Source organism: Garra rufa, chromosome 1 (genome assembly GCF_049309525.1).
Source record: "Garra rufa chromosome 1, GarRuf1.0, whole genome shotgun sequence".
In the NCBI taxonomy this organism is placed as follows: Eukaryota; Metazoa; Chordata; class Actinopteri; order Cypriniformes; family Cyprinidae; genus Garra; species Garra rufa.
This window is the reverse complement of record NC_133361.1, coordinates 17418210-17445943: the sequence shown is the minus strand read 5'-3', so window position 1 is coordinate 17445943 and position 27734 is coordinate 17418210. Positions and strand designations below refer to the sequence as shown.

The following is a 27734-nucleotide window of genomic DNA, read 5'->3' as shown; positions in this document are numbered from 1 at the left end:
TTGATTATTTTTGACGATTAATTGAGTCATCGGATAATTATAATTAATATGTCTCAATTGTTGAGATTTTTGTAATCCATTATTTGGCCACTAACGACTGTTTTGGTAATTGAGTAATCTTGATTATTTTGATGATTAATCGAGTAATCCATCGATTATTTTGAAGATTAATTGAGTGATCGGATAATTATAATTAATATTTCTCAATTGTTGAGATTTTTGTAATCCATTATTTGGCCACTAACGACTGTTTTGGTAATTGAGTAATCTTGATTATTTTGATGATTAATCGAGTAATCCATCGATTATTTTGAAGATTAATTGAGTGATCGGATAATTATAATTAATTTGTCTCAATTGTTGAGATTTTTGTGATCCATTATTTGGCCACTAACGACTGTTTTGGTAATTGAGTAATCTTGATTATTTTGATGATTAATCGAGTAATCCATCGATTATTTTGAAGATTAATTGAGTGATCGGATAATTATAATGAATATTTCTCAATTGTTGGGATTTTTATAATGCATTATAGGGCTGCCTCTATTTATTATTTTGGTAATCGAGTAATCTTGATTATTTTTTACAATTAATCGAGTAATCTGTTGAATATTTTGATGATTAATCAAGTAGTCTGATCATTTTAATTAATTTGTCTCAATTGTTGGGATTTTTATAATGCATTATAGGGCTGACACTAATGATTATTTTGGTCATTGAGTAATCTTATTTATTTTGACTTTAATCGAGTAATCTGTTGATTATTTTGACGATTAATCAAGTAGTCTGATAATTATAATTAATTTGTCTCAATTGTTGAGATTTTTATAATGCATTATAGTGCTGTCATTAACAATTATTTTGGTCATCGGGTAATACTGACTATTTTGATGATTAATTGAGTAATCTTTCGATTATTTTGACAATTAATTGAGTAATTGGGTAATTCTAATTAATTTGTCTCAATTGTTGAGATTTTTATAATGCATTATAGGGCTGTCACTAACGATTATTTTGGTAATCGAGTAATCTTAATTATTTTGACAATTAATTAAGTAATTTGTCAATTATTTTGATGATTAATCGAGTAATCTGTAGCTTATTTTTGATGATTAATCAAATAATCTGTCGATTATTGTCGATGGTTAATCGAGTAATCGGATAATTATAATTAATTTGTCTGAATTGTTCAGCTTTTTATAATGCATTATAGGGCTGTCATTAACAACTATTTTGGTAATCAAGTAACCTGTCGATTATTTTGACGATTAATCGAGTAATCGGATAATTATACTAAAGTTTTCTTTCTAAAGTTTGCTCTTAATGCACCGTTTTTTCTTCTGGAGTATCAGTGAGCATTTAAATCTTCTCTAATAGTTGCATATGAGTCTCTCAGTTGCCCTCAGTGTGAATAGATGGATCTTAAAGTCATACAGTTATTGCTGGAAAGAGTTCAACTACACAAAATGCTGGGGAAAATAAATAATCTGTGGGACCTGAAGGATTTTTCTGAAGAACAGCAGGCAGTTTAACGGTTCAGGACAAACAAGGGACTCATGAACAATTATCACTTAACAAAAAACAAAGCTGTGGTTCATTCAAGTAACAACACAGTATTTAGAATGAAGTGTATGTAAGCTTTTGAACAGGGTCGTTTTTATAAATCAGCTATTATTTTCTATTGCGGACTGTATGTAAATGTCTTTTATGTGAAACATCTTATTCAGGTCAGTACTAAATAAAAACTAACATGCATTTAGTATTTTGGTGAAAGAATTAAAACCCCTTAGTGTTCCAACGTTCCACCGGCGGGACGTTTTGCATTGAGTTAAGTTTGACAGGAACTCTAAGGGGTTAACATTTTCCAGATTCTGCAAGGGGGTGTAAACTTTTGACTTCAACTTAAACCATGTTTATATGCCATTTAATGCATTTACAAAGTATATGATGATAATCGAAGGTACTTGAAAAATACCATAGTATTACCATGGTACCATGCCCACAAAATCAGTACTTTTAGTTTTTTGCAATTGATACTGACACATTGTAGGCCATGAGGTATTTTAGGCTAGATATGGCGGCCTCAGTGAAAACCGTGTCCAAACGGGTGAAACCAGCTCTGAATGGTGGAACGAATGCGGTGCAATTAGCGGCTGTCCCGACGTGGTAATGTGAGTGACCTCTCCAAACGAACACAACAGCTCATCCATGAATAGCTTTGACACAAAGGATTATTATTCCAGCTCAGATGACCAAAGGCTAATAGCTTCTGTCTGCTGTCCTCAGACCTAAAATAAAACACCCGAGCGACCGGAGACCCGCGGCACCTGCTTATGAAACCGTCTGTATCATGGTGAATCGCTCTGACAGGCCTCGAATACGTGAACCAGCTGATGACACGAGTGAAAACATACATGACTCGCACTGATAGCCCATGCAGACGGCATTCGGAGACGTCCTGCGGCTCTGTGTGTGTTTCAGGCCGAATCCTCTCAGCTCTCTAACTAGGGCACAGTGTTTGCGTTTGGGGCCAAAAACGTCTTAAAGCAGCGCATGGAGGTGGGATTATTCCAGAAGGAAGATTAGAGACGGAATAACCAGCAAAATAAGCCTTCAGCGTCTGCTCAGAGAAAACACCAGCTCTCACGATTAGTGTCTGTTTACTGCAAATGCCCGTTTTTTTTTTATATTGCAAATATGTCACCTAAATATATCTGACAAACAGACTTTTTGAGATTATTAGGCACTTCTGTACATCCACATTATGTGCTTTTTTAGTAAAATTGAGATGCTATTATAGTTTTTTAAAATTTTGAATTAGTTTTTATTTTTGTATTTTAATTTTAGTTAAAGTTTTAGTAATTTTGTTGTGTTTATACATGTTAAGAATGTTTTGCAAGAAAAGTCCATGTGTTTTCATTTCTTTGTAATTGTTTGGTAAATTTACTTGCAATTTCTGAGTGAAAATAGTTTTTACACCATTTTTTTTTTCAGATTGTACTAAAAAGTTATATTGGAAAACACTGCACTGTTTATATACACAAACATTGTAATTGTTAAATTCACAAAAAAAAATAGTTTTTACACATTTTTTTTCAAATTCTACTCAAAAATTGCTAGTAAATTGCACAACAATTACAAAGCAACAGTTTAAAACATTAAATGAAATGTAAACTTTTGAAGACTGAAATTGTATTTTTAGTATATAGTATATTATATAGTAAATTTATTCCTGTTTTTTTTCAGTACTTATTTTATTTTTCTTATTTATTTATTTTTTTATTTTCAGAATATCAGTTGATCTAGTAGGATCTTATTTTATTTGTTTATTTTATTTTAAGAATTACAGTTGATCCAGTAGGATTTTATTATTATGTATTTATTTATTTTCAGTTTAAGAATTTCACTTGATCTGGCAGGATTTTATTTATTTTATTTTATTTGAAGAATTTCAGTTGATCAAGCAAGATTTTAATTATTTTATTTTAATTTTAATTTTGTTTTATTTTATTTTCAGAATTTCAGTTGATCTAGCAGGATTTTATTTATATTTTATTTGCAGAATTTCAATGGATATAGCAGGATCTTATTTGTTATGTTATTTTGTTATTATTTGTTTTGTTATTTTAGTTTAGTATTTTATTTTATTTTAAGAATTTCAGTTGATCTAGCAGAATTTATTTTATTTTATTTTGTTTTCAGAATTTCAGTTGATCTAACAGAATTTTTTTTTCTTTTAAAGAATTTCAATTGATATAGCAGGATCTTATTTGTTTTATTTTAAGAAATATTTTTTTCAGCAAATATTCATTCAAGCAAATAAAAATTCAAGTAACAATTTTGGGGTTTTAGTTTTTGGCTAATTAACTATAATAACCCTGCAATGCATATGCATGATGTTGTTTTGGTGAATTTCGAGTAGTATTTTACAAAAGCTATGTTCATTTCATTTCTCAGTGGATTATTGTGAATTTCACACACTTTTTGCAATTTATTCCAAGAGTTTAGCTCGTCAAACAAGACTTTGAACCAGCTAGACATTCATGTTGACATGCTTGTGATGGAAGAAGCTTAAGCGGCCCAATTTACCCGCAGTCCCAGATTATGGTAATTCCCCCTCGATTCACCTCCAGTCGCTGTCATCGACTATACCGGGACAGGTTTCAGGAAACATAAAACAGCAGAAAACACAGACAGCAGGTGCGGATGACTCAGTAACACATAATGAGATGCATTTAGAAACAAGGTCAAATCAAATAAAGCCTCTTTATTGTTATAATTAGAACGTATTATCAAAGTGTGTTCTTTTAACCCTTTGAGCAGTACGGTCCCACACGTGGGATTCTTATTTCTGTGCCCCTGGGAGTACAGTCCCACATGGGATTTATGCCACGTTCCAGGCAACCCGTTACCTGTGTTTTTCCAACCTTCTACCCTTAAAAGTCCATTGGAATGGCAGTCAAACTCGTGATTTCCAACCCCTGAACTCGTACTAGATCGATGTACTTCCAGTTCCGCGCTCTGACGTCACGCAGCCCGCAAAACAACAATGGCAGCCCCTATGGATGCAGTGTGTATGCAAGTGAGAAATAGATTTTAGGACAATATAAGGTTGCAATCAAATTAAAAACAATATAATAATAATAATAATAATAAATGCGCTCAGGCAGTTTGGCGTGACTTGGCGGAAATACCACAAAGTCGTGGTTTAAAGCCTTGTTCAGACTGCCAGCCCAAATCTGATTTTTATGCAAATCCGATTGAAATCCGATCATATTTAGGTAGTGTGAACAGCAACAAACTACATGAAATCCGATTTGGTCAAATCCATTTCAAGCTACATTCATTATGTGTTTTGAAATCCTATTCAAATCGGATTCCTGGAAATCTGTTTCAGATTCGGATTTGGCGAAGCTTTTTCACAGTTTCATGCCACGTAAACCGTAAACACGTCAGACATTTGGTGTTAAACTGCTTTAAATTCGTTTTCCCCCACATCAATCTACACTCCATACATCATAATAATGACAAAGCAAAAAACAGATTTGCAAATTTTACAAATTTATTCAAAATAAAACACTGAAATAAGTATTCATCATACCCTTAACTTAGTACACAGTTGAAGCACCTTTACAGCCTCAAGTCTTTTTGGGTATAATGTGACAAGCTTTGCACATCTGCATTTGGCAATGATCTGCCATTCTTTGCCTCACATTTTCACCTCTCAAGCTCTGTCAGCTTGGATGGGGGCTGGCAGACGTTGTTCCAGTCATCTTCCATTATGGATAATGGAGGCTACATGCTTCTGTGAACCTTCAATGCAGCAGATTTGTTTCTGAACTCTTCCCTAGATCATTGCCTTAACACAAGTCTGTCACTGAGCTCTACAGGCAGTTATCTTGACCTCAGAGACTTGGTTTTTGCTCTGATATGCATTTTCAGCTGTTAGACCTTTTCTGAGAGGTGTGTGCCTTTCTAAATCAGACTCATTCAAATGAATTGGTCACAGTTTAACTGCACTGGAAGTGTAGTAACATCTAGAAGCAATATGAATGCTCCTGAGCTAAATTTCGAGTGTCCCAGAAAAGGGTATGAATACTTATGCAACGGGATCTTTTCAGTTTTTTATTTTTAATAAATTTGCACAAATGTTAAAAACCTATTTTTTGCTTTGCCATTATGGAGTAGGGAGTGTAGATTGATGTGGGGAAAAAGCAATTTAAAGGAGTTTAACCTTAAGGCAGCAACCCACACAGAAAGAACCTATATAAACATATATGTTTTAATATAGGTTTTGATATAGGTTTTTAATATATATGACATATATAAAATTGGCCGTTTTCCTATTATATGTACATATATGCACATATATGTATATATAATATAGGAAAACGGCCAATTTTATATATGTGTACATATATGCGTAGGCCTACATATATGAGTACATATATGCACATATATGCACCTCAATTTTGCCCATATGTGGCATGTATACGCATATATATTATCATATATGTGCATATATACTGCATATAGCTTTCATATATGTGCATATATCCTCATATAGGTTCTTTCCATGTGGATATCAAAATGTGAAAAAAAAAAAAATGAAGGGGTATGAATAATTTCACAAGGCACTGTATATTGAGAAAATTTTATTGGTCTATGTAAGTGCTCTTTTTTCTTACCTTACTTTTGTTGGAGAATTGATCCACCTGAATGGCCCAACTATTTTATTCCTTAAACACTCGTTTTTGGGGTCGACAGCTTATAACCTTGTCACATAGCAGCTTTTAGACATTGTTCTGTTTTTTGTTATAAGTCAGAAATGACTAGGAGGCAGCTTCCCGCAATAGTACAAACTCAATGGAAAGCGTTGGATTGTTTTCCCCTCGATGTGGGCGTGGCCTAAATGCGGCGTTCATGACGCGTCGCCAAATAACGTTCTAAAATAACGGTCGCCTAAAAAAACTCACTCTGGGGGGTCAATTTGAATATTTTGAATTCACTAGTGAAAGGGCTAACTCTGTTTATAGTCGGCTTTTATTGCATTTATTGTGTTTGTTTGGTAACTGCACTCAATCAAACTGATGACAAATGAGTGCGTGTGTGTGTGTGTGTGAGAGAGAGAGAGTGAGAGGGAGAGGGAGGGGCGTTGTCATCGAGATGTCCTTCGTCTACAGCTCCGGGAAAAGAGTGAGCAGATCACAACGACAGCATCCGACGCTCACTACAGCCGCTGCACGCCTTCAGTATCAGGTATGAAGTGCTTTATGGACATAAAAACAGTCATTTTGTGCTTTAGAGGAGCCAACTGTGAGCTGAGGTGTTTGTTGTGTGTATTCGAGTGCATCAGTGTGTGTGTTTGTGACTGTCATCCTCTTAGGCAGGACTGTGTGACACACTTAAGGACATTATTATGAGCAGCACAGCAAGACTTTGTAATCTTTTAGGATGTATTTAGCTCTTATGATGAGCAGTTCAACTTTATGTGTTGAACTGAGCTTGTTTTTTTATTGTGATGGTGGTTAAAACTTGATTAAAGTTTTTGTAAGTAATGACGTCTTTTCTTGAGCAAACAATCAGTGAGATTTTAAACGGGGCCTGAGCTAAAACTCTGGTGTTTGTGGACTGAGCGATATATTTCATTTTAGTTTGCTTTATTTTATTGAATTGGATTTGATTTTGTGTTTTATTGTATTTTATTTTATTTACTTGATTCATTCCATGCGGATGATAAAGTAGTCTTAAAGGAAGAACAACAAAAATAAGAATCAAATAAGATCCTACTGGATTAACAAATTCTTACTTTTTACTTTATATTTTCAGAATTTCAGTTTATCCAGCAAGATTTTATTTTATTTTATTTCAGAATTTCAGTTTATCTAGTAGGATTTTATTTTATTGTATTTATTTTATTTTTTATTGTATTTAATTTCACAATTTCAGTTCATCTAGCAGGATTTATTTTATTTTATTGCTTATTATAATCTTAAAGGAAGAACAACAAGACTTATTTAACAAGATAAATTCAGCAGGGTTTTGTTTTATTTTATTGTAATTTATTTTATTTATGTCATTTTCAGAATTTCAGTTCCTCTAGCAGGATCGTATTTAATTTGTTTATTTAATTTAATTTTATTTCAGAATTTCAGTTTATTTAGCAGGATTTTGTTTTATTTTATTTTATTATTTTATTGTATTTTATTTTTTATTTCATTTTTAAAAAGTCAGTTGATCTAGCAGGATCTTTTTTAATGTTATTTTATTATTTAATTCAGTTTAATTTAATTTCATTTAATTTAATTTATTTTTCCGTGTTTATAATCCTAAAGGAAGAACAACAAGACTGGTCTGATAATCAGATAAGATCATGCAGGAATTCTTAATTTTCAGTTGATATTTTCAGAAATTCAGTTTATTATTATTATTTTATTTATTTATTTATTTATTCATTCATTTTAAAAATTTCAGTTTATCTAGCAGGATTTTATTTTATTTTATTTTTCCATGCTTATAATCTTAAAGGAGGAACAACAAGACTCAAGACAAATTTTATGTTATTTTAATTTAATTTAATTTCAATATTTCAGTTCATCTAGCAGGATTTTATTTTATTATTTTATTGTATTTCATTAAAAAAATATATTTTATTTTATTTTGTTTTATTTTATTTTCATGCTTATTATAATCCTAAAGAAAGAACAACGAGACTTGTCTGTGAATCAGATAAGACCAGCAGGGTTTTATTTCATTTTTTTAATTTTTATTTTTAATGTTATTTTATTTTAATTTAATTTAATTTAATTTAATTTTAGTTCAGAATTTTAGTTCATCTAGCAGGATTTTATTTTATTATTTTATTGTATTTCATTAAAAATATACATTTTATTTTATTTTATTTTGTTTATTTTATTTTTTATTTCCGTGCTTATTATAATTTTAAAGAAAGAACATTTTATTTTATTTTGTTTTATTTTCTTTTCGTGCTTATTATAATTTTAAAGAAAGAACATTTTATTTTATTTTATTTTATTTTGTTTTATTTTCTTTTCGTGCTTATTATAATTTTAAAGAAAGAACAACAAGACTTCAGCAAGTTCATTTTATTTTATTTTATTTGCATGCTAAATATAATCCCAAAGAAAGAACAACAAGACTCATCTGAGAATCAGATAAGATCCTGCTAGATAAACAAATTCTTAATTTCAGTTTATATTTTCAGAAATTCAGTTTAATCCAGCAGGATTTGTGTGATTTGTGGAAGAGCCCCATTTGATCCAATTAGAATTGATTCCAAGTCATGGCATTATTATGTATTATGACAGAAATTTCTCTCAAATTGCTTGAGGGAGTCAGACAGAGATAAAAAAAAAAATACAGAAAACACATCAAAGAACCTCTCTCTCAGTGTTCAAATCATCTGTTTACCCAAATTCAGTTTTCTAGTCAGTATCACCAATAAGTCATTATGAATGCAAATGTGAATCAAAGTAAAGTGTTTTAGAGCATCATAATGTCTATTAATGGCAAATCTCATGAATTGTTTCTCATCACAGATTATTTCTTGCAGCTGAAAGATCAACGCAGGTGAAAATGGGCGTGTCCAGATTTCTGCTCGGCCTCGCCCACCTCACGAGTCTATTGGTCGCCGCCGTGATGAGTCACGAGGGGGTGTGTCTTCGGGACGGGAGACGCAAAGCCACGCCCAGCCCAGAGCCTCATCTCAAGCAGTGTTCGCTCTACATGGAGAGTGTGTGCACACTTTATAGTCTTCTAAACAACAAATACATTTAGTGTCACATTTTCAAACAGCACAGTAGATGTTTGGATTGTAGTTTGTCCCAGTTTGTGAATGTTTGTGTCTCTGTCCAGACTCGTGTTGTTCAGAGACGGATGTTCAGGATTTGTCCGGCGTGGACAACTCTCTCTGGGATAAGTGTGGACTCCTCAGTCCTCTGTAAGTCTCTGCTGATTATATCTATTCCCTCAACAGACATGATTCGTTATGTATACTGTAAAATCTGAACAAAGTATGAAAATTTTTTGATTTAATCAGATATGATTATGAGAATGACATCAACAGCAGGTTATATTAATTTATTATTAATTATAAATTGGTGCTGGGCAATGATTACTGGCAAGTAATCGCATCCAGAATGTATATTTATTGTGTGTGTGTGTGTGTGTGTGTGTACTGGTATTCATCACGTTGTGGGGACCAAATGTCCCCACAAGGATAGGAATACCAGTAATTTTTGACCTTGTGGGGACATTTCTGAGGTCCCCATGAGGAAACAGGCTTATAAATTATACACAATGAGTTTTTTTGAGGAAGTAAAAGTATGCACAATCTCCTGTGAGGGCTAGGTTTAGGTGTAGGGTAGGTGTAGGGTGATAGAAAATACGGTTTGTACAGTATAAAAACCATTACGCCTATGGAATGTCCCCATAAAACATGTAAACCAGTGTGTGTGTGTGTGTGTGTGTGTGTGTGTGTGTGTATATATATATATATATATATATATTAGGGGTGGAGCCGAACCCGAATACGGTATTCGGAAAGGCACAAATAGCGTGTTTTTAACGAATACTTATTTCGAACAAATACCTTAATAAATATTTGTATTCGGGAACAAGAAAAACGTTCTATCAAAAAAGCTGCGTTTCCTCAGGAGACCGCAGTCACTGTATGCCCGCGTGAGTGAGTGAGTGACATTCAGGAGTCGGGGGTGGGGGTAAAAGAGGTGACTGACACAGGCTGCTCCACACAGCAACAGAGAAGACTCGGCTGGGTGAAAAAAGACTTCACTGCGTCACTATTTTTGATGAATATATTTCTGTACCTTAACTGGGTTTATAACTTTGGGAAGCAGAGTTTGATCGGGGCCGTTCAAATGCGCGCTAAAGTTCGTCGTTATTTCAAATGTAGACGCGCGGTATGCGCGCTCATAATGAAAGCAACGCTCACACGGTGCTATGCGCTCGTTTTTTCCAGGCGCGTCCGCGCCGCATCGAGATAAATATTCTATAGTCTTGGATAAATACAAATAAACTTTTCAGAATGCCACATGCGCACGCAGGTCATGTGACAAGAACCAACAAATCAGCTTCACCCTTTTCCTTATACCATTGAAAAAACAGCCAATCATATCTGTACATGAATAACCATTTTTAAAGACATTTAATAGCAGAGCTAATGCAAGCGATTTTTAATGCTGGAAATCCATTTATGCTTTGCTGAAACTTCCGAGTCGTCATTGAGTGATCAGGTCATGGTTGCTTAGCAACGGCAGACGCCACGAGAAGTTCTTTCAGAAGAAGAACATTTTTATTTTTATTTTAATTCTGTTCTGCATCCTCCAACAAGGACAGGTGCTGGTGGGGTTCATAATGTTCATAATGGTATTTTATTAGTTGGTTTAACCATGGATGAGGTAATGGCTGTCATGTTTTTTTTTTTTTTTCAATGACGTTCCTTGTTACATATTCAAAAACATCAATCAATATTGCATATCCATAATTATTATAATGGATATAATTACAGAATACTTACACTATAACGTAAATTAAAAGTTAAGCGCACAAAAAAAACCCAGGATTTTTACACTTATTTTGAATTTTACTCGAATACAAATACAAATACAAATACTTTTCCCCCCTCAACAAATACAAATACAGATACAAATACCGGCTGCTTTGCACACCCCTAATATATATATATATATATATAAGACAGTAGCCTATATATTTAGAAAATATTTACAAGTATATATTTATATTCATATATTTAATATATTCAAATATGTTTAATATATAAACATAATATTTTTCTTAAATATGTACCTGCATGTGTGTGTATTTATATATACATAAATACATACACATACATTATGTACGCAAAAACGTTTATTTTGGATGCGATTAATCGCTGCCCAGCGCTAATCATAATTATATCTGTGTTTAATGAAACATTTTTAATAATTAGTATAATGAGTGATTTGCACACTTTAGAAATACCTATTGAAATAATTAGATGGAGAGAATTTTCTTTTTCATATTGACATATTTCCTATTAAAACAGACAGCTTGTTTGTTTGTTTATTTATTTAGTTAGTTCATAATTTATTATTTAAATTAGTATTTATTTATATATCTAGTTGTTTATTTTATATTGTTTGTATATGCATGTTTATTTCTTTTTAAACGTATTTTTCATTTATATTTTAGTATAACATTATTTATTTATTTAAATGTATGTTTAGTAATATATATGGTTGGTTGGTTATTTTGTTATTTTTTTATACTATATGCATGTTTATTTCTTTTTAAATGTATTTTTCATTTATATTTTAGGCAATTATAGTTATTTTTATGATAACATTATTTAATTATTTAAATGTATTTTTATTAATATATTTAGTTGGTTATTTTGTTATTTTTGTTCTCTTGTTTGTATATTTATATATTTATTTTTAATTCAAATGTATTGCTTTATTTATATTTAGTTATTTATTTAATATTGTTTGTATATGCATGTTAATTTCTTTTTAAATTTCTTTTTTCTTTTTGTATTTTTTTTTAGTTATTTTTATTATATAATAATAAAATGTTTTTATAAATATTATTATATAAATAAAAAACATGATTTATTTATTTATTTAAATGGGTGTTTATTAATATATTTAGTTGTTATTTTTATATCCATGTTTATATACTGTATATATATATATATATATATATATATATATATACTGTATATATATTTAAATTAATGTAAACATTAATAATAAAATAATTATAATAATTATATTAAAAATAATTTAAATAATGTATTCATTTATTTATCATTCATATTTTAGTCATTTATAGTTATTTTTATGATAAAATTATTTATTTATTTAAATGTGTTTTTAGTAATATATTTAGTTAGTTGGTCTTTTTGTTATTTTTTTTTACCAATGTTTGTATATTTAGGTACTTTAAATTAAATGCTTTATGTATATATTTTGTTCAAATTCATTTAATTTAATGCATTTTTATTCATATGTTTATTCAGTTGGTTATTTAGTTATATCCATGTTTGTTTCTTTTTTTGTTTGTTTTTATTTATATATTGAGTTATTTAGATATCTATATCCATGATTATTTATTTTAATGTAAGCTTATTAATATGTAAATGAATTAATGTGAATGGTTATGATGTTATTTATTTTATTTATAGTTTTTTTTTTCATCCACTGAGTTTTTTATTTCATTTTTATTTAATTATTGATTTGAATGTGTTTATTAATATAGTTATTTATTTTTAATCCACGTTTGCTTGTTACTGTTTTTGGTTGTTTATGGGTTGCTTTGAGTTGTTTACATTCTGTCTGTCTGTCTGTAGCTGCGAGTCTTTCCTGAAGCGTGTCGTCTGTTTTCATCGCTGTTCTCCTGATGCTGCTCGTTGGCATCACCCACAGCGTGACTCCTCCCTGAAGGCGGTGCCTCTGTGCCACAGCTTCTGCAGAGACTGGTGAGGCCACACCCCCTCGTCTGCATAAACACACACTGTCTTTAGGCCCAAGGCCATAAGCTTGTGTGATAACCAGTTTTGATTGACAGTAATGAGCTGAATACATCAGAATGCTGTTTATCATTTATCAGTTCAGCTGTTGTTAATGTAGACGACCATGATGACATGAGTCACTGTTGCAGGTACGAGGCCTGTAAAGTAGACATGACATGTGCTCGAGACTGGGCCACTGACCCACGCGGACAGAACTGCAGCGGCGGCTGTGTGCCATACCAACAGGTAACATCCCATAACAAACATCAAAGAACCACACAAACTACTATAGCTTTACACATCTGATGAAAATGTGAGTGATATTCACGTGTGCAAAACCCTTTGCCACAATGGTGTTGCTATGCAATTGCTAAGTGTTCTGAGGAGCATTTGACACATTGCTGTACTGTTAGGGTGTTGTGGGTGGTTGCCGAGGTGTTGCCATGCAGTTGCAAAAGTTTATATGATTTAAATGAGTTGCTAAGTGGTTGCTAAGGTGTTCTGAGGTGTTTTTGCCATGCTGCTATGTTGCCAGGGTGTTATAGGAGTTGCTTGGGTGTTGCTATTCAGTTACTATCATTTTCATGTCTTAATGTGTTGCTAAATGGTTACTAAGGTATGTGGGTGGTTGCTAAGGTGTTCAGGGGAGTATTTGCCACTTTGCTGTTCTGTTAGGGTGTTGTGGGTGGTTGCCGAGGTGTTGCCATGCAGTTGCAAAAGTTTATATGTTTTAAATGAGTTGCTAAGTGGTTGCTAAGGTGTTCTGAGGTGTTTTTGCCATGCTGCTATGTTGCCAGGGTGTTATAGGAGTTGCTTGGGTGTTGCTATTCAGTTACTATCATTTTCATGTCTTAATGTGTTGCTAAATGGTTACTAAGGTATGTGGGTGGTTGCTAAGGTGTTCAGGGGAGTATTTGCCACTTTGCTGTTCTGTTAGGGTGTTGTGGGTGTTTGCCAGGTGTTGTTAAGCAGTTAAGAATGTGTTCTGAAAGTTGCCAAGTAGTTGCCAAGGTGTTCTGATGGTTGATGAGTAGTCACCAAGGTGTTCTAAATAGTTTTTGGCACTGTTTGTGTTGTGGGTGGTTGCCACTGAGTAGCTATGCAATTGCTACAGTGTTCAGATTGTTGATATATGGTTGCTAAGATGTTATGAGGAGTATTTGCCACTTTGCTGTATGGGTGTTGTGGGTGGTTGCCAGGGTGTTGCTATGCAGTTGCAAAAAAAATTTTTATGTTTTGAGTGTATTGCTAAGTGGTCACTAAGGTGTTCTGGGTAGTTTTTGATAAATTGCTATGTTTGTTGGGTGTTTGCCAGGTGTGGCCATGCAGTTAGGAATGTATTCTTAATGTTGTTAAGGTGTTCTGGTTGTTGATAAGTGGTCACTAAAAGGTGTTCTGAGTAGTTTTAAAAAAAAATGCTATGTGCTGGGTGTTTGCCAGGTGTGGCCATGCAGTTAGGAATGTATTCTAAGGCTCAATCCCAATTCTACCCCTTACCCCTACACTTAGCCCTACCCCTCCGTTTGGCGCGTTCACGTGAAGGGGTAGGGGTGTCTCATTTCTCTTTTGGTTGGAGGGGTAGGGGTAAGGGGAAGGGCCAGATAGCCCTCCAAACGAAGATTTTTCAGGACCTCACTTCAAACGAAGGGCTAAGAGAAATTTCCAACATGGCTGCTCACTCGAGCAAGCAGACTCGTAAATATAAGTAATTTTTGCCTTTAATAAGGATTTTGATGACAATGTTTCATTATATGTATATTACCTTCAATCTTGTGTTTGTGTTTATGGTGTTGTTTTGTAAATAAACGTTTGCAAAAAAATCGCTAAAGTTTGCTAGCAGATAGCACTGATTGCACGATATTACAAAATATATTTTTATGTCATATACACTTGACTGCATGTTAGAAACATGAAAGACCACTGGCACGGCAATTTGCAACGGTGGTGTAGTGGAGGGTGTACGCAGGTATACGGTGTATACACACTTCCACTTTTTAAATCCCCTCTGATGCGCATTATTCAGTGTCCTGCATTCGCCAAAATCATGGCAGTCCACCACATCCAGTCATGTGAATAAATGTAAATATTCGCTAAAAACACCCAATAAAGGCAGTGATGATGCAGTCAGGACCGTGGCGCCGGCTTGCTTTGAAATGTATTTGATGATAGCGCCTAATGCACCTGCGCCCGCTACGTCTACCGCACCAGTAATTTAAATCAGTACATAATAATAAAAACGATACCTTACAAATAAAAAGAAGCTGATTTTTACGATCAGAAATTTCTTAAACCAGTGAACCCCTGTAAACATTTTAGTCCAAGGATCCAGAAAACGAATGCGTTCAAATAGAAAGTTGAAAACGAAATTCACAAATGAAGCATATATACTTCTCCAGGCACCACTACACTGATTAGCAATTTGCCGCGCATGTGATAACGCGTTGTTTGTTTTGCTTTCGGCCACATGTGAATGAACGGTGCGTACATCGTACATTTGTACTTTTTGCAACATGACAACATTTTGACATCTTGGAATGAGTGATAAACATCTGCGCATGTCCTCTGACGTAACATCAGGAACTAGCGACAACGTATGATGACGTATCACAGTGTTGTAGTGGTGTCCCATTTCTTAGGGGAAATATTTTAGCCCTTCCCCTTTACACTTTGTTTCAAGGGACAAGGGGAAGGGGCGAGGGGTAGGCGAAGGGGTAGAAAATAGAATTGGGATTGGGCCTAAATGTTGTTCAATTTAAAGAAGTCACCAAGGTGTTCTGAGTAGCTTTTGTCACTGTTTGTGTTGTGGGTGGTTGCCACTGAGTAGCTATGCAGTTGTTTATGTTTTCTGATTGTTGACATATGGTTGCTAAGATGTTCTGAGGAGTATCTGCCAATTTGCTGTATTGTTAGGGTGTTATGGGTGGTTGCCAGTGTGTTGCTATGCAATTGCAAAAGGTTTTTATGTTTTGAGTGTGTTGCTAAGTGGTCGCTAAGGTGTTCTGAGTCGTTTTTGATAAATTGCTTTGTGTTGGGTGTTTGCCAGGTGTGGCCATGCAGTTAGGAATGTATTCTGAATGTTAAGGTGTTTCTGGTTGCCAAGGTGTTCTGATTGTTGATAAGTGGTCACTAAGGTCTTCTGAATAGCAATCACATTGCTTTGTGTTGTGGGTGGTTGCAGTTGCTAAGTTGTTCTGAATATCAATATGAGGTTGTTAAAGTGTTCTGAGAAGTATTTGCCACATTACTGTATTACTAGGGTGTTGCGGGTGGTTGCCAGGGTGTTGCTATGCAGCTGCAAAAAGTTTTTTTATGTTTTGAGTGTGCTGTTAAATGGTCACTACAGTGTTCTGAGTAGTTTTGACACATTGTTTATGTGTTGTGGGTGGTTGCCAGGGTGTTGTTATGCAGTTGCAAAGGTGTTCCAAATGTTAAGTAGTTGCTAAGGTATTCTGAGGTGTTTTTGCTGCTTTGTGCTGTGGGTGGTCGCTAGGTGTAGGTATGCTGATGTGTTGATATGTGGTTGCTAAGGCAATCTGTGGAGTTTTATCACATTACTATTGCTAGGGTGTTATGGGTGGCTTCCAGGTGTTGCTCTGCATTTGCTACAGTGTTCCTGTTCTAGTGTGTTGCTAAATGGTATCTAAGATGTTCTGAGTATTATTGTTTTTTGTGTTGTGAGTGGTTACCACAGTATTGCTATGCAGTGTTCTGATTGTTGATATGTGGTTGCTAAGGTGTTCTAAGGAGTTTTTGACAGATTGCTATGTATTGCAAGGTTGTTGTGGGTGCGGGTGGTTGCCATCACATTGCTATTGCTAGGGTGTTTAGGGTGGTTGTTTAACACGTTCCAATGCAATGCAAGGTTGTTATGGCTCTGAGTGGTTGCTAAAGTGTTTTGAGTAGGTTTTGCCACCTTGCTGTGTTGCAGGTGCAGTGGTATTAATGTGTACTTGCTAGGGTGTTGTGGGTAGTCACCAGCATGTTGTTATGCAGTTGCTATTATGTTTTGGATTGTTTTCGGTTTGTTGATTAAGGGTTGTTAAAGTGTTTGGAGTTTTTTTTTATCACATTTTAGTGTGTTTAGAGAGTCATACTTCTCAGTGCTTACTAGTGTGTTGCTATGCACTTGCTAAGGTGTTTTGATTTGATTGAGAGTGAAAAAGTGTTTTAAAAAGTATTTAATAAGAGATCTGCATTTTTTGGGCACATTGCTATGTGTTTCTAAGTTTTTCTAAGTTTTTTTTTTTCTTTTTGAATGGTTTTAAAGATGTTCTGAATATTAGGCAGTTGCTAAGGTGTTCTGAGGCGTTTGTGCCACACTGCTGTGTTGCTAGGGTGTTGTAGGTGGCTGCTTGGGTGTTGCTATCCAGTTCCTATCAGTTTCATGTTTTAGTGAGTTGCTAAGGAATTTAAGTACTGTAGTTTTAGCCATTACTGTGTGTTGTGGGTATTTACAACAGTGTAGCTATGTAGTTGGTAATGTGTTCTCACTGTTTGCTAAGGTGATCTCAGTAGTTTTTTTTTATCACATTGTTATTGCTACGGTGTTGTGGGTGGTTGCCAGTGTGTTTCTAAGTAGTTTGAGTTGTTTTTGATTAGTGTTCTGAATGTTGCTAAGTAGTTGCTAAGGTGTTCTGATTGTTGATAAGTGGTTGCCAAGGTATTCTGAGTAGTTTTTGGCACATTGATGTGTGTTCCTAGGGTTTTGTGGAAGATTGCCAGGGTGTTGCTATGCAGTTGTTAAATTTTTAAAATCCTGAGTGGAATTTTGGCCACATTGTTGTATTACTAGAGGGTCGTATGTGTTTGCCAGAACTGTTGCTATGCAATTGCTAAGACATTGTGAAGAGTTTAGGTGCATTGCTACAGTGTTGTGGGTGGTTGCCACGGTGTTGCTGTGCAGTTGCTAAGGAAATATTCATGTCCAGAGCACAAATGCTGCAGGATGACGGACAGACTTAAGTTTACGATGCATGTTTGAGGTCTGATCAGAAACAGTATTAGTGATGCAAACATCACTGAAGAAAGGAGTGCAAAGGATAGAGTGTGTGAAAAGCCGCTGTGACTCCAGGCCTGGACACAGCTGGAACCACACACTCACAAAGTGAAGGTGTCAGTTCGTGTCACTCTTTCTCATCACTGACATGCTGAACATGTGAAAAGAGATAGAGAGTGTGAATCAGTGCGACCAGCCCTCATACAAACAGTTACAACACAGAAATGTCCTTGAAATAATCTTGTTTGTTGTTTCAACATTGAAAAAACATTGCAGCAGTGGTTAATGCAATACTTAATGGTTGTTAAAAGTTATAGTAATTGCTTATAAATCAGTGTTTAAACTTGAAATGTAACCTTGATTCACTCATGAATAAACATTGACATGCCAGCTCAACATTGCGATGATTAAATCATGGTGAATGAGGAGGTGAAGTTATGATTTTTTTTTTTTCAAATATTTTATTTCTAATTCAGTATGTAACATACATTAAAACGGTAAACAAGAGATTTAAGACCACTGTGTCTCTATGGAAACACTGCTGACAGGGAGAATTCATAATCAACATAATCATCACATGTGCACAAGCGTGAGTGACAGAGATACACACACACAGACACACACTTCACATGTTCTGAGGGGCGAAAATCACAGTTAATAAGGAGAGAAACTGTGTGTGTGTGTTTCTGCGTTCAGGAATCATTAATATGCGTGAGTCGCTGATGTGTGAATGTAACGACTGACAATATTAGCAGCAGATCTGAGATGTTTTATCATCATTAAACATATAGTATTTTTGACACTACATGGACGTAAGATGCCTCATAATTGCATCTGAGCACCTCAGATTATTCATATTCATATTAATTTAATCTTTGTCTCCCAGTTTATCCCAGTTAATGATGATAATGTTTACTGTAATTAGATAATGTCTTTATTTTTTTCACTGTCTGCAGTAGTCAATAACTGATTTATTATTTTTATATTAAGTAGACAATAGTGAAATATAGAGAAGATGTGTTATTTTCTATTATTTATCTACTGTTATAGTATTTATAAAATTGAATTGCTTTTTTGTTTTTATATTTTCCTTTTTTAATTTCCGTTTTAGTCAATTTACGTGTTTTTGTCAATTTATTTTAAAGTTTTTTGAATAAATATTTCTATTTAGCTTCTATTTTATTTAATTTTATTTCAGTTTTTGTTTGAGTAATGTTAGCACTTCAACTTCAACTCAGTTCATTTAGTTGAAAACGGCATCATTTCTCATTTTAAATTCAAGTAAATTCAAGTCTTTAATAACTCATATTTTGTTTCACTCCCGTTTTATTTTAATTCATGAAAAGGTTTTAGCTTTGAGTAACTAAGGGTGAACACTGGCTAATATAATTCTCATATTTTACTTATTATGTGTATATATATATGACCCTGGAGCACAAAACCAGTCGCTGGGGTATATTTGTAGCAATAGCCAAAAATACATTGTATGGGTCAAAGTTTTTGATTTTTCTTTTATGTCAAAAATAATTAGGAAATTAAGTAAAGATCATGTTCCATGAAGATTTTTTGTAAAATTCCTACTGTAAATATATCAAAATGTAATTTTTGATTTGTAAAATACATTGTTAAGAACCTAATTTGGACAACTTTAAAGGGGATTTTCTCAGTATTTTGATTTTTTTGCATCCTCAGATTCCTGATTTTCAAATAGATGTATCTCGGCCAAATACTGTCCTATTATAACAAACCATACATCGATAGAAAGCTTATTTATTGAGCTTTCATATGATGTATACATCTCAGTTTTCTAAAATTTTGACTGGTTTTGTGGTCCAGGGTCAAATATGTTATATGTGTAGATCTTATAATTATAAAACTTACAAAAATTAAATTAAATTAGATAAATGAACTTAAGTCTTTAACAAGCAGTCTGAAGTACCATTCAGGGTGACTTTGTTTGTAAGTTCTACTGCATTTGTTTACTTTGTTTTTTGTCTTTTTATTTTATTTTCTTCATGTTGTCAAAAACGGATTAGTTCACTTACATAATTTTTATTCTACAGATAATTAACCCCTTGTCATCCAAGATGTTCATGTCTTTCTTTCTTCAGCTGTAAAGAAATAATTTTTTAACCCCTTGACTGTCACTCCCATTTTTGAACAGACGTGAAAATGAGAAATTTAAACTTAATTTTTTTTAAATTTATGAAAGAGAACATTTTGTAATATGATTTTGATGTACATTTTCAATGTTAATGCAATGTCTAATTTTAAAATGGCTTTCAAAGGATGAATTTTGAGATTTTATGTTTTTAACTGATATATAATTTCTTATGATTGTGAAAAGGAAAAAGGCAACAAGAAAGTCTGTTTGTGACAAAGGTCAGATTTTTGAGGTGCACTCTAGTCATAAATTAATCTATTTTTCCTACATAATTTGTAACACAAAAAAAATGTAACCTTTCCAACAATATATAGTTTGTCATGATTAGATTAGGATTTATTTGTAAAATGGTGAAGTAAACATGGGCGTCCCACAGAGGGGACGGTGACAATTAAGGGGTTAAAGTAAACATTTCAGGATTTCTCTCCATATAGTGAACTTTTATGGGGCCCCTGAGTTTGAACTTCTAAAAATGCAGTTTAAATTAGGGCTGTGCGATTAATTTAAATCGCATCGAAATCGCGATGTGAACATGCACGATTTCTAAATCGCCTTACAGCACGATTTTTTGCACGCACTCGACTGATACTTTTCCCGCAGCATGCTATTTGAACCGATCACAACACAGCGCGCCTAAACAGAGAGCAAGAACATGCCAACGTTCATGCTTGAAACCAGAAATGGTAATGCTGGTTTTCTTAGCAGAAAGCAGCTAGACTCTGCCAGTGTTCTAATTGTTTTTGTGTGGGACACTGTGGTCTGGGTTGTTGTTTTTTCAGACACACGCACGCACATACTTACTTTTTGCCATAGGTCTGTTCTAAAGACATTTTGTTCTACCTTTACTAGGCAGGGCTCGAAATTGTGAACGTTTTGGACGCATATGCTCTCAAAATTTAATCTGCGTGACCTAAAATTATATTTGGGAGCATTCGTGCGAGTGCGAGAAACTGTTGTGGTCCGACTTGGTTTAATTTCTTTATAAAACTTTCGCTAGCCTACTGCACAGACTGCTGTGAGCTGATACAGTGACCGGTTCGCCATTCTCTCTTTCGATTGTGAAAAATAAAAGGTCTCAACAAACCGCTTTTGAAGAAATATAATATATTTCGTGCAATAGCGTACATTCTGTCAGATACAATTCTGGCGCCTCCGTGTCCATACGTTACTGTACAACGCTGCATTCATCCACATCAGATGATAACTCAGCGGCAGAGTTCCACTCACACAGGGGCGTAATTTTCACTGGGGACATGCTTTTCAAAATCCTGTTTGTGTCTTCTCATATTTCAAATGGTTTTGTTATAATAATCTCTTTTATTGTAGAATACACGCTCAGCGCCTTTGAGAGTCTCGCAAGATCGTTAAAACGAAACCAAAAACGCAGACGCGCATTCAAAAGCAATTTTAATATCCCGCGTTTAGAGAGCGACTCCTCAATGCGCGCAAATTAGGCTACAAAAAATATCTAGGCAGTTATTAGTATGTGGGCTATAAAAAATATATTGTGCAGTTGTCTATAGTTCTGTATCATGCTTGAAAAATTCGGTCTCTATTTGCACTTTGAATATTTAAAGAGTCGGCTACTTTGATCATGTGCTTGTAAAACATCTGCAGTCAGAATCAGCCACGAAGAATCAAGATTAGTCCATTACTAAAAAGAAATTGGGTGTGCCTACATTTTTTTTTTTTGGTGCTCCTAACTTTTTTTCACCTGCTAGGTGATTTTTTTTCCGCCTTCTGTTTTAGAGACATGTTACAGGTCTTTGATAAAGATCTAATTGTTTTCCTTTTAAAAAAAATGTTTTAGATTCACACTGTAAAACATGTCTTTGTCAAAATCGCGATTAAAATCGAAATCGCAATACGGTTCAAGAAAATCGTGATAGGTTTCTTTTGTCCATATCGCACAGCCCTAGTTTAAATGCAGTTTCAAAGGGCTCTAAACGATCCCAGCCGAGAAAGAAGGGTCTTATCTAGCAAAACGATCAGTTATTTTCTAAAAAAAAAAAAAAAAAAAATACAGTTTATACACTTTTTAACCTTGTCTTGTCTAGCTCTGTGATGCACATGCGCACATGCATTTTGGCGCATCGCAGAGCTAGACAAGACGAGCATTTATGAATGCAAGGGGATAAATTGTAATTGTTTTTTAGAAAATATACCATCGTTTCGCTGGATAAGACCCTTTTTCCTCGGCTGGGATCGTTTAGAGCCCTTTGAAGCTGTGTTTAAACCGCATTTTTCAAGTTCATACTCGTGGGCACCATAGAAGTCCACTACATGGAGAGAAATCCTAAAAAGTTTTCCTCAAAAAACTAAATTTCTTTACAACTGAAGAAAGACATAAGACATAAACAAAGGATGACAAGGTAAATGATCTGTACATTTTTGCACTGCATTCTCAGCATTGCCACAAGAGGCCACTATAGCAGCATTAACATAAAATGCCTTCTTTTTTTAAAAGAATCATTTTAAAAAGAATCGTAACACTCACATGCATCTGTGTTTGTTGGTCAGATGTACCAGCACGGCCGAGACCTCTGTGAGAGTCTTTGGGGAGATGCTTTCATGACGGTTGAAGACGACCCCGGGGAGGAAGACGGTGTTGAAGGCCATAGCTGTGGCTGTCTGACCCTCAGCCCATCCGATCGAGAGGTGATCGCGGCTCTGAGGGTTCAGGAAGGAGATCCCGAAGAGCTGGACACCACCAAGAGCGGCCTGCCGCAGTACAGAGCTCCCTGCCCTCCCGCAGGGCATCATACACACAGCACCACAGCGCCAGCGCAGGCCCGGAAGAGTGGTGTCAACGCAGTAATGCGCAAGCGCTCCGTACTCGCTACCGACATGGAGGGCAGCGGAAGCGGCTTCTAGGAGAGTTGTGTTGTAGATTTGCTGAATGTTTGTTAATGGGTATCTTATCTTATCAGCTGAATTAGCAGTAAACTAATACAGTTAGGTTTTTTGTGTCCCTGGACCACAAAGCCAGTCATAAGACACGAGATACAACTATTTGAAAATCTGAAAAAGTGAAAAAAATCTAAATATTGAGAAAATCGCCTTTACAGTTGTTCTAATGAAGTTCTTAGCGATGCATATTACTAATCAAAAATTAAGTTTTGATATATTTACAGTAGGAAATTTACAAAATGTCTTCATGGGACACGCTCTTGATTTAATATCCTTCTGATTTTTGGCATAAAAGAAAAATCCATCATTTTAACCCATACAGTGTATTTTTGGCTATAGCTACAAATATACTCATGCTACCGAAGGCTGGTTTTGTGGTCCAGGGTCACATTTAACACAGTCAACAAAGCAATCCCGTGTAGACTAGAGCTACTTCTGTATAATCAAATTCTGCTCATTTTAACCCGTTAAAGGCAAACATGAAATTTAGGTCTGAATAACACTTTACAAGAAGACAACCGTAGTTAAAATTAAAGTTGTTGGGCTTTTAGTATGAATAAATTAGCCTTAAGATTATCTATAAGCTAGTGTGCTTCAAAACAATGACAAAATTCGCTTTTACAAGATATGGGCATTCAAAACTTACTGTCTCGTCACTTCCGCCAATATGAATCAACGATTTTGATGATATCTTCAGTTTCTCATCAAATGTTCTGACCAATCAAATGCTTTCTAGAGTCCGTAGCGTCCCGCCCCCTACACAGAGACGCAATACACGGAGCAGATCATATGTGTGATCGGCATGTATTAAACTACACAGCCTCAGCATGATTATGATCACTATTTTGTTCTAGCAAGAGTTTCATATTGAATCTGTGGGGTGATTTATTAGTCTGTGGCTGTCAGCTCAACGGCTCTGGCCCGAGCAGATATAAATAGAACGCTATTGGCTCTTCAAAATAAGTGGGCGGGGCTGGGCGATATGTTTTTGTTTCAGTTAAAAGTACGTCACCACATAGAATAACGCTGCGTGTTTCAAGGCACTTCAGTGGACCTTTAACATTAGTAAACATGAACAAACAATAAATTATATTTCTACAGCATTTGTTTATCTGAATGTTAATTTAAACCTTATTTTAAAATCAAAAGTTGTATCTGTTAACATAAGGCCTAGTTAACCCTGTGAACTCACATGAACATTAACAAAGATTAATGTATGCTGTAGAAAAAATACAAATAAAATATTGTGTGTTGTTAGTTAATGTTAGCTAAAAGGCGGGCACATTTACCACACTGAAAAAAAAAATGGTGTAGAATTTGCTAGTATATTTAACAAACAATTACAAAGAAATGAAATTTGAAGTCTTAAAGTAGAAAGAATTGTATTCTTGGAAAACGCACTCCTAAAATATTAGTTTGTTTTTTTAAAACAGTGCGTTGTTCAGCAAATTTTCACAGGCGAAATCAATTCACCTTTTTCTTCAACTATATATCCACTATAGTTTGCACTTATGTTACGGTTTAGTCAGTTGCCCGGATGCGCGGCCATATTGATGATACTCAGATGTAAACAACAGTATGGACCGTATGGTTAATACACTACTGAATACTAATTCTGTATAAACCATGTGTTGAAGCTGCTAAGACTAAGGACTTCAGTTTGACAAACTAAAGTTAATAGGTGGTAAAGATACATACAAGCAGTATTAATTAATATATTAGCCTAATTTTTCACCTACCTGACTGAAAAATAAAAATAAAAAACAGAATGTTATCAAGATTCTTGACCTGGAAATCCTCCTTCTCCTTGATTCGTTTTAGCTTTTGACTGTCTATTGTACTACAAATGTTCTTCCCGGTCCGACCGATTAGCACAGCCCAAAACATGACAATTATTGACTATTTTCAGCAGGAATTATCCGCAAAATATGCGAGTTTCGTTCGGTTCAGTGGCATTGTTCACACTCAGTACTATAGAGAAATAATGAGAAGAAATAATGTGCAGTAAATGGTAAAACTGTTTTTACTACAAACCAGTGTTTTAATAATTAAGATAATACATTAAAGTAACTTGGTAGGACACATAAATTTGCAACATCAAGCTTTATTTATATTGATTTTTATAGCCAATTTTCCCTTAGAACATTTTAGACGCGATTAGGCTGATACTGACAAATATAAAGATGCTCGCTTTTAAAAGTGTCTTTTATGTGAGCTGTGCTAATTAATGCTAACAAAGAGGGTCTTCTTGTAAAGCGTTACCGAATATTTCACTTGTAAACGCATCACCTTACGTCAACAAAATGGGTTTCATATGCATATCTTGTTTTACATTAACTGTTTATTTAGATAAAGCACATCAAAATTGTATTTTATGGCTCGCTTTAAACGTAAGTGTTGCTGTTGTCGCTTGTTTCTATAACTGTGATAGGCTATTTCATGATAAGCTGCTCTACTATCTCATAATCATCTAGACGATCGTACGTGTGATTTATGTCGGTACGTCACGTTATTTTTTGCGTAATAACTATTCGTGACAGGTTCAGTATTTACTCTGATATTCTTGTAATGCTGTGAAAAAAATAAATATGAGAGAACACTGTAAATCTAGTCTGTTGGACTAGTTAAGAATGAGTGTAGGCTAGTTGAGAGTTTGGCGGGAAACGCGAGGATGTGTTTTGTTTGTATTTAAATGGCGGTGCGTCACTGTGAGCGATCTTATGTTCTACAGTTCTGGGGCTGCAGTAGCCTAAGTAAACAAATGTGTTTCTATTCTAATCTTACATGTCTCTAAATAATCATAAATAAACTAAATCGGAGTTTGTTTGTTCTTTTAATCATTTGTTCTTTTTAAAGCAGTGTATTTAAGTTATAACTCTGTGACTGAACCACAAAACCAGTCATAATGGTACATTTTTTTAAACTCTTGTGCGACCTTGTGGACGTTTTTGTCCATTTCAGTTTTTTTTTTTTTGGTTATAATTGTGCCTGTGTTAATGCCAGCTGCATACATTTTGGCTCAGGTGTTTATTTTTATTGAAATTTTAATATTTCACCCTCATTTCCTTAAAAATAAAAAAATAAAAAATTACCCTCAGACGCAGGACCTTGAGGACAAAAATGTCCACATTGAAACCCATTTAAACTGCAATTTTTTTAACCCAGGGCCATTTGACTATAAAATGATGCAATATTAGCTGATAGGCATTTGTTATATCAGCAAGGCTTCAAATTTTACATTTGTACCATTTTTTACTATTGTACCATTTTTTTTTTCCAATTTGGCATATATATATTTTTTAATCTAACACATAAAAAATATAAATGCCTCCAAATTAATGTTGTTGTTGTTCACTGACACCCAAGAATCTAATAAGCAAAGAAAAAAGAATTCTGCTTAGCATTTAGTATATGGAAATTAACTACTATTTTTCTTTTCTTTTTTCAAAAAACACCTGTGGCATTATGTAAACAAACCAGCATTAAAAGGGTTACAATTCTGAAAATTAATGAATATTTGGTATCTATGGATAGAACAGATGCTGGTAAAATAAACAACATCAGTGAAAGTGGAAAAAAATTAAGTTTTTGGACATAGACATTTTTGTCCATTTTGTAACTTTTTTTTGACGCACACATTAAAAAGTTGAATAAATAACATTTTTATTGATGTATAGTATGCTAGGATAGAACAAAATGTAGCTGAGATAGAATTATGTATAAAACTAAGGGTGCAAAAAATCTAAAAATTTAGAAAATCGCCTTTAAAGTTGTCCAAATGAAGTTCTTAGCAATGCATTACTAATCAAAAAATACGTTTTGATATATTTACGGTGGGAAATTTTCCAAATATCTTCATGAAACATGATCTTTACTTAGTATCCCAATTATTTGTGGCATTAGCCTCATTTCTTCAAGGCCATGTTTAATAGTTTTATGGCACTTTTATGGCCACTAGATGGCGCTTTCACCCCATTTTAAAGGGAATCAGGTTTCGACAGCTATTGAAGTCATGATGAGATAAACCAAGTTTGACCTTTAACATGTTTTGACCCACATTCCACATATATAACCAAAAAACTCCCACAGCCCACGAGATTAAAATGAGCTGAAACTGAAACCCTATTTATGGCGATCAGTGTTATTTTAGTAGTACTATTACAGCACTTCTTTATATTGGAAACACACTTTTATTTTTAGATTTTTAGTTCAAGTTAATTTTGTTATTTTATTCGTTTTTAAAAAAATATGCAGTATTTGTCAAGCATTTATTTCTATATTAAATATCATCACAGCTGTGATTGAATCATAGTATTAGGCCTGATATTTAATTTAAAGTCATAGCTATTGTTATATAGGCCTAATAAAGCACAATCAGGCTGTGATAGGTAAAATTATCTTTCTTGAAACACCGATTGTCTATTTGCTGGACTACATTTGACTATTGCATGAATTATTTAATGTTAATTTTCAGAAAACATGTATACAGTGCCTTGCAAAAGTATTCACACCCCTTCATTTTTTTTCACATTTTGTTTTGTTGCAGCATTATGTTAAACTGCTTTAAATTAGTTTTCCCCACATCAATTTACTCTCCATACACCATAATAATG

General features: G+C 34.1%; 1 protein-coding gene across 2 annotated transcripts; it reads left to right on the top strand.

Annotated features, from left to right (window-relative positions):
- The first annotated feature begins 6612 nt into the window (after positions 1–6612).
- rtbdn (retbindin) lies at positions 6613–25958 on the top strand. Of its 2 annotated transcripts, none has more exons than XM_073836698.1 (6): positions 6613–6759; positions 9060–9253; positions 9376–9460; positions 12890–13018; positions 13201–13297; positions 22732–25958. In XM_073836698.1, exons 2-6 carry the CDS (start codon positions 9097–9099, stop codon positions 23083–23085), a joined length of 822 nt encoding a protein of 273 aa, XP_073692799.1. In that variant the 5' UTR covers positions 6613–6759; positions 9060–9096; the 3' UTR covers positions 23086–25958. The 2 variants fall into 2 exon arrangements, with proteins under 2 accessions (XP_073692799.1, XP_073692805.1); XM_073836704.1 differs by having other exon boundaries at positions 6623–6759; positions 9074–9253.
- The last annotated feature ends 1776 nt before the right edge of the window (positions 25959–27734 follow it).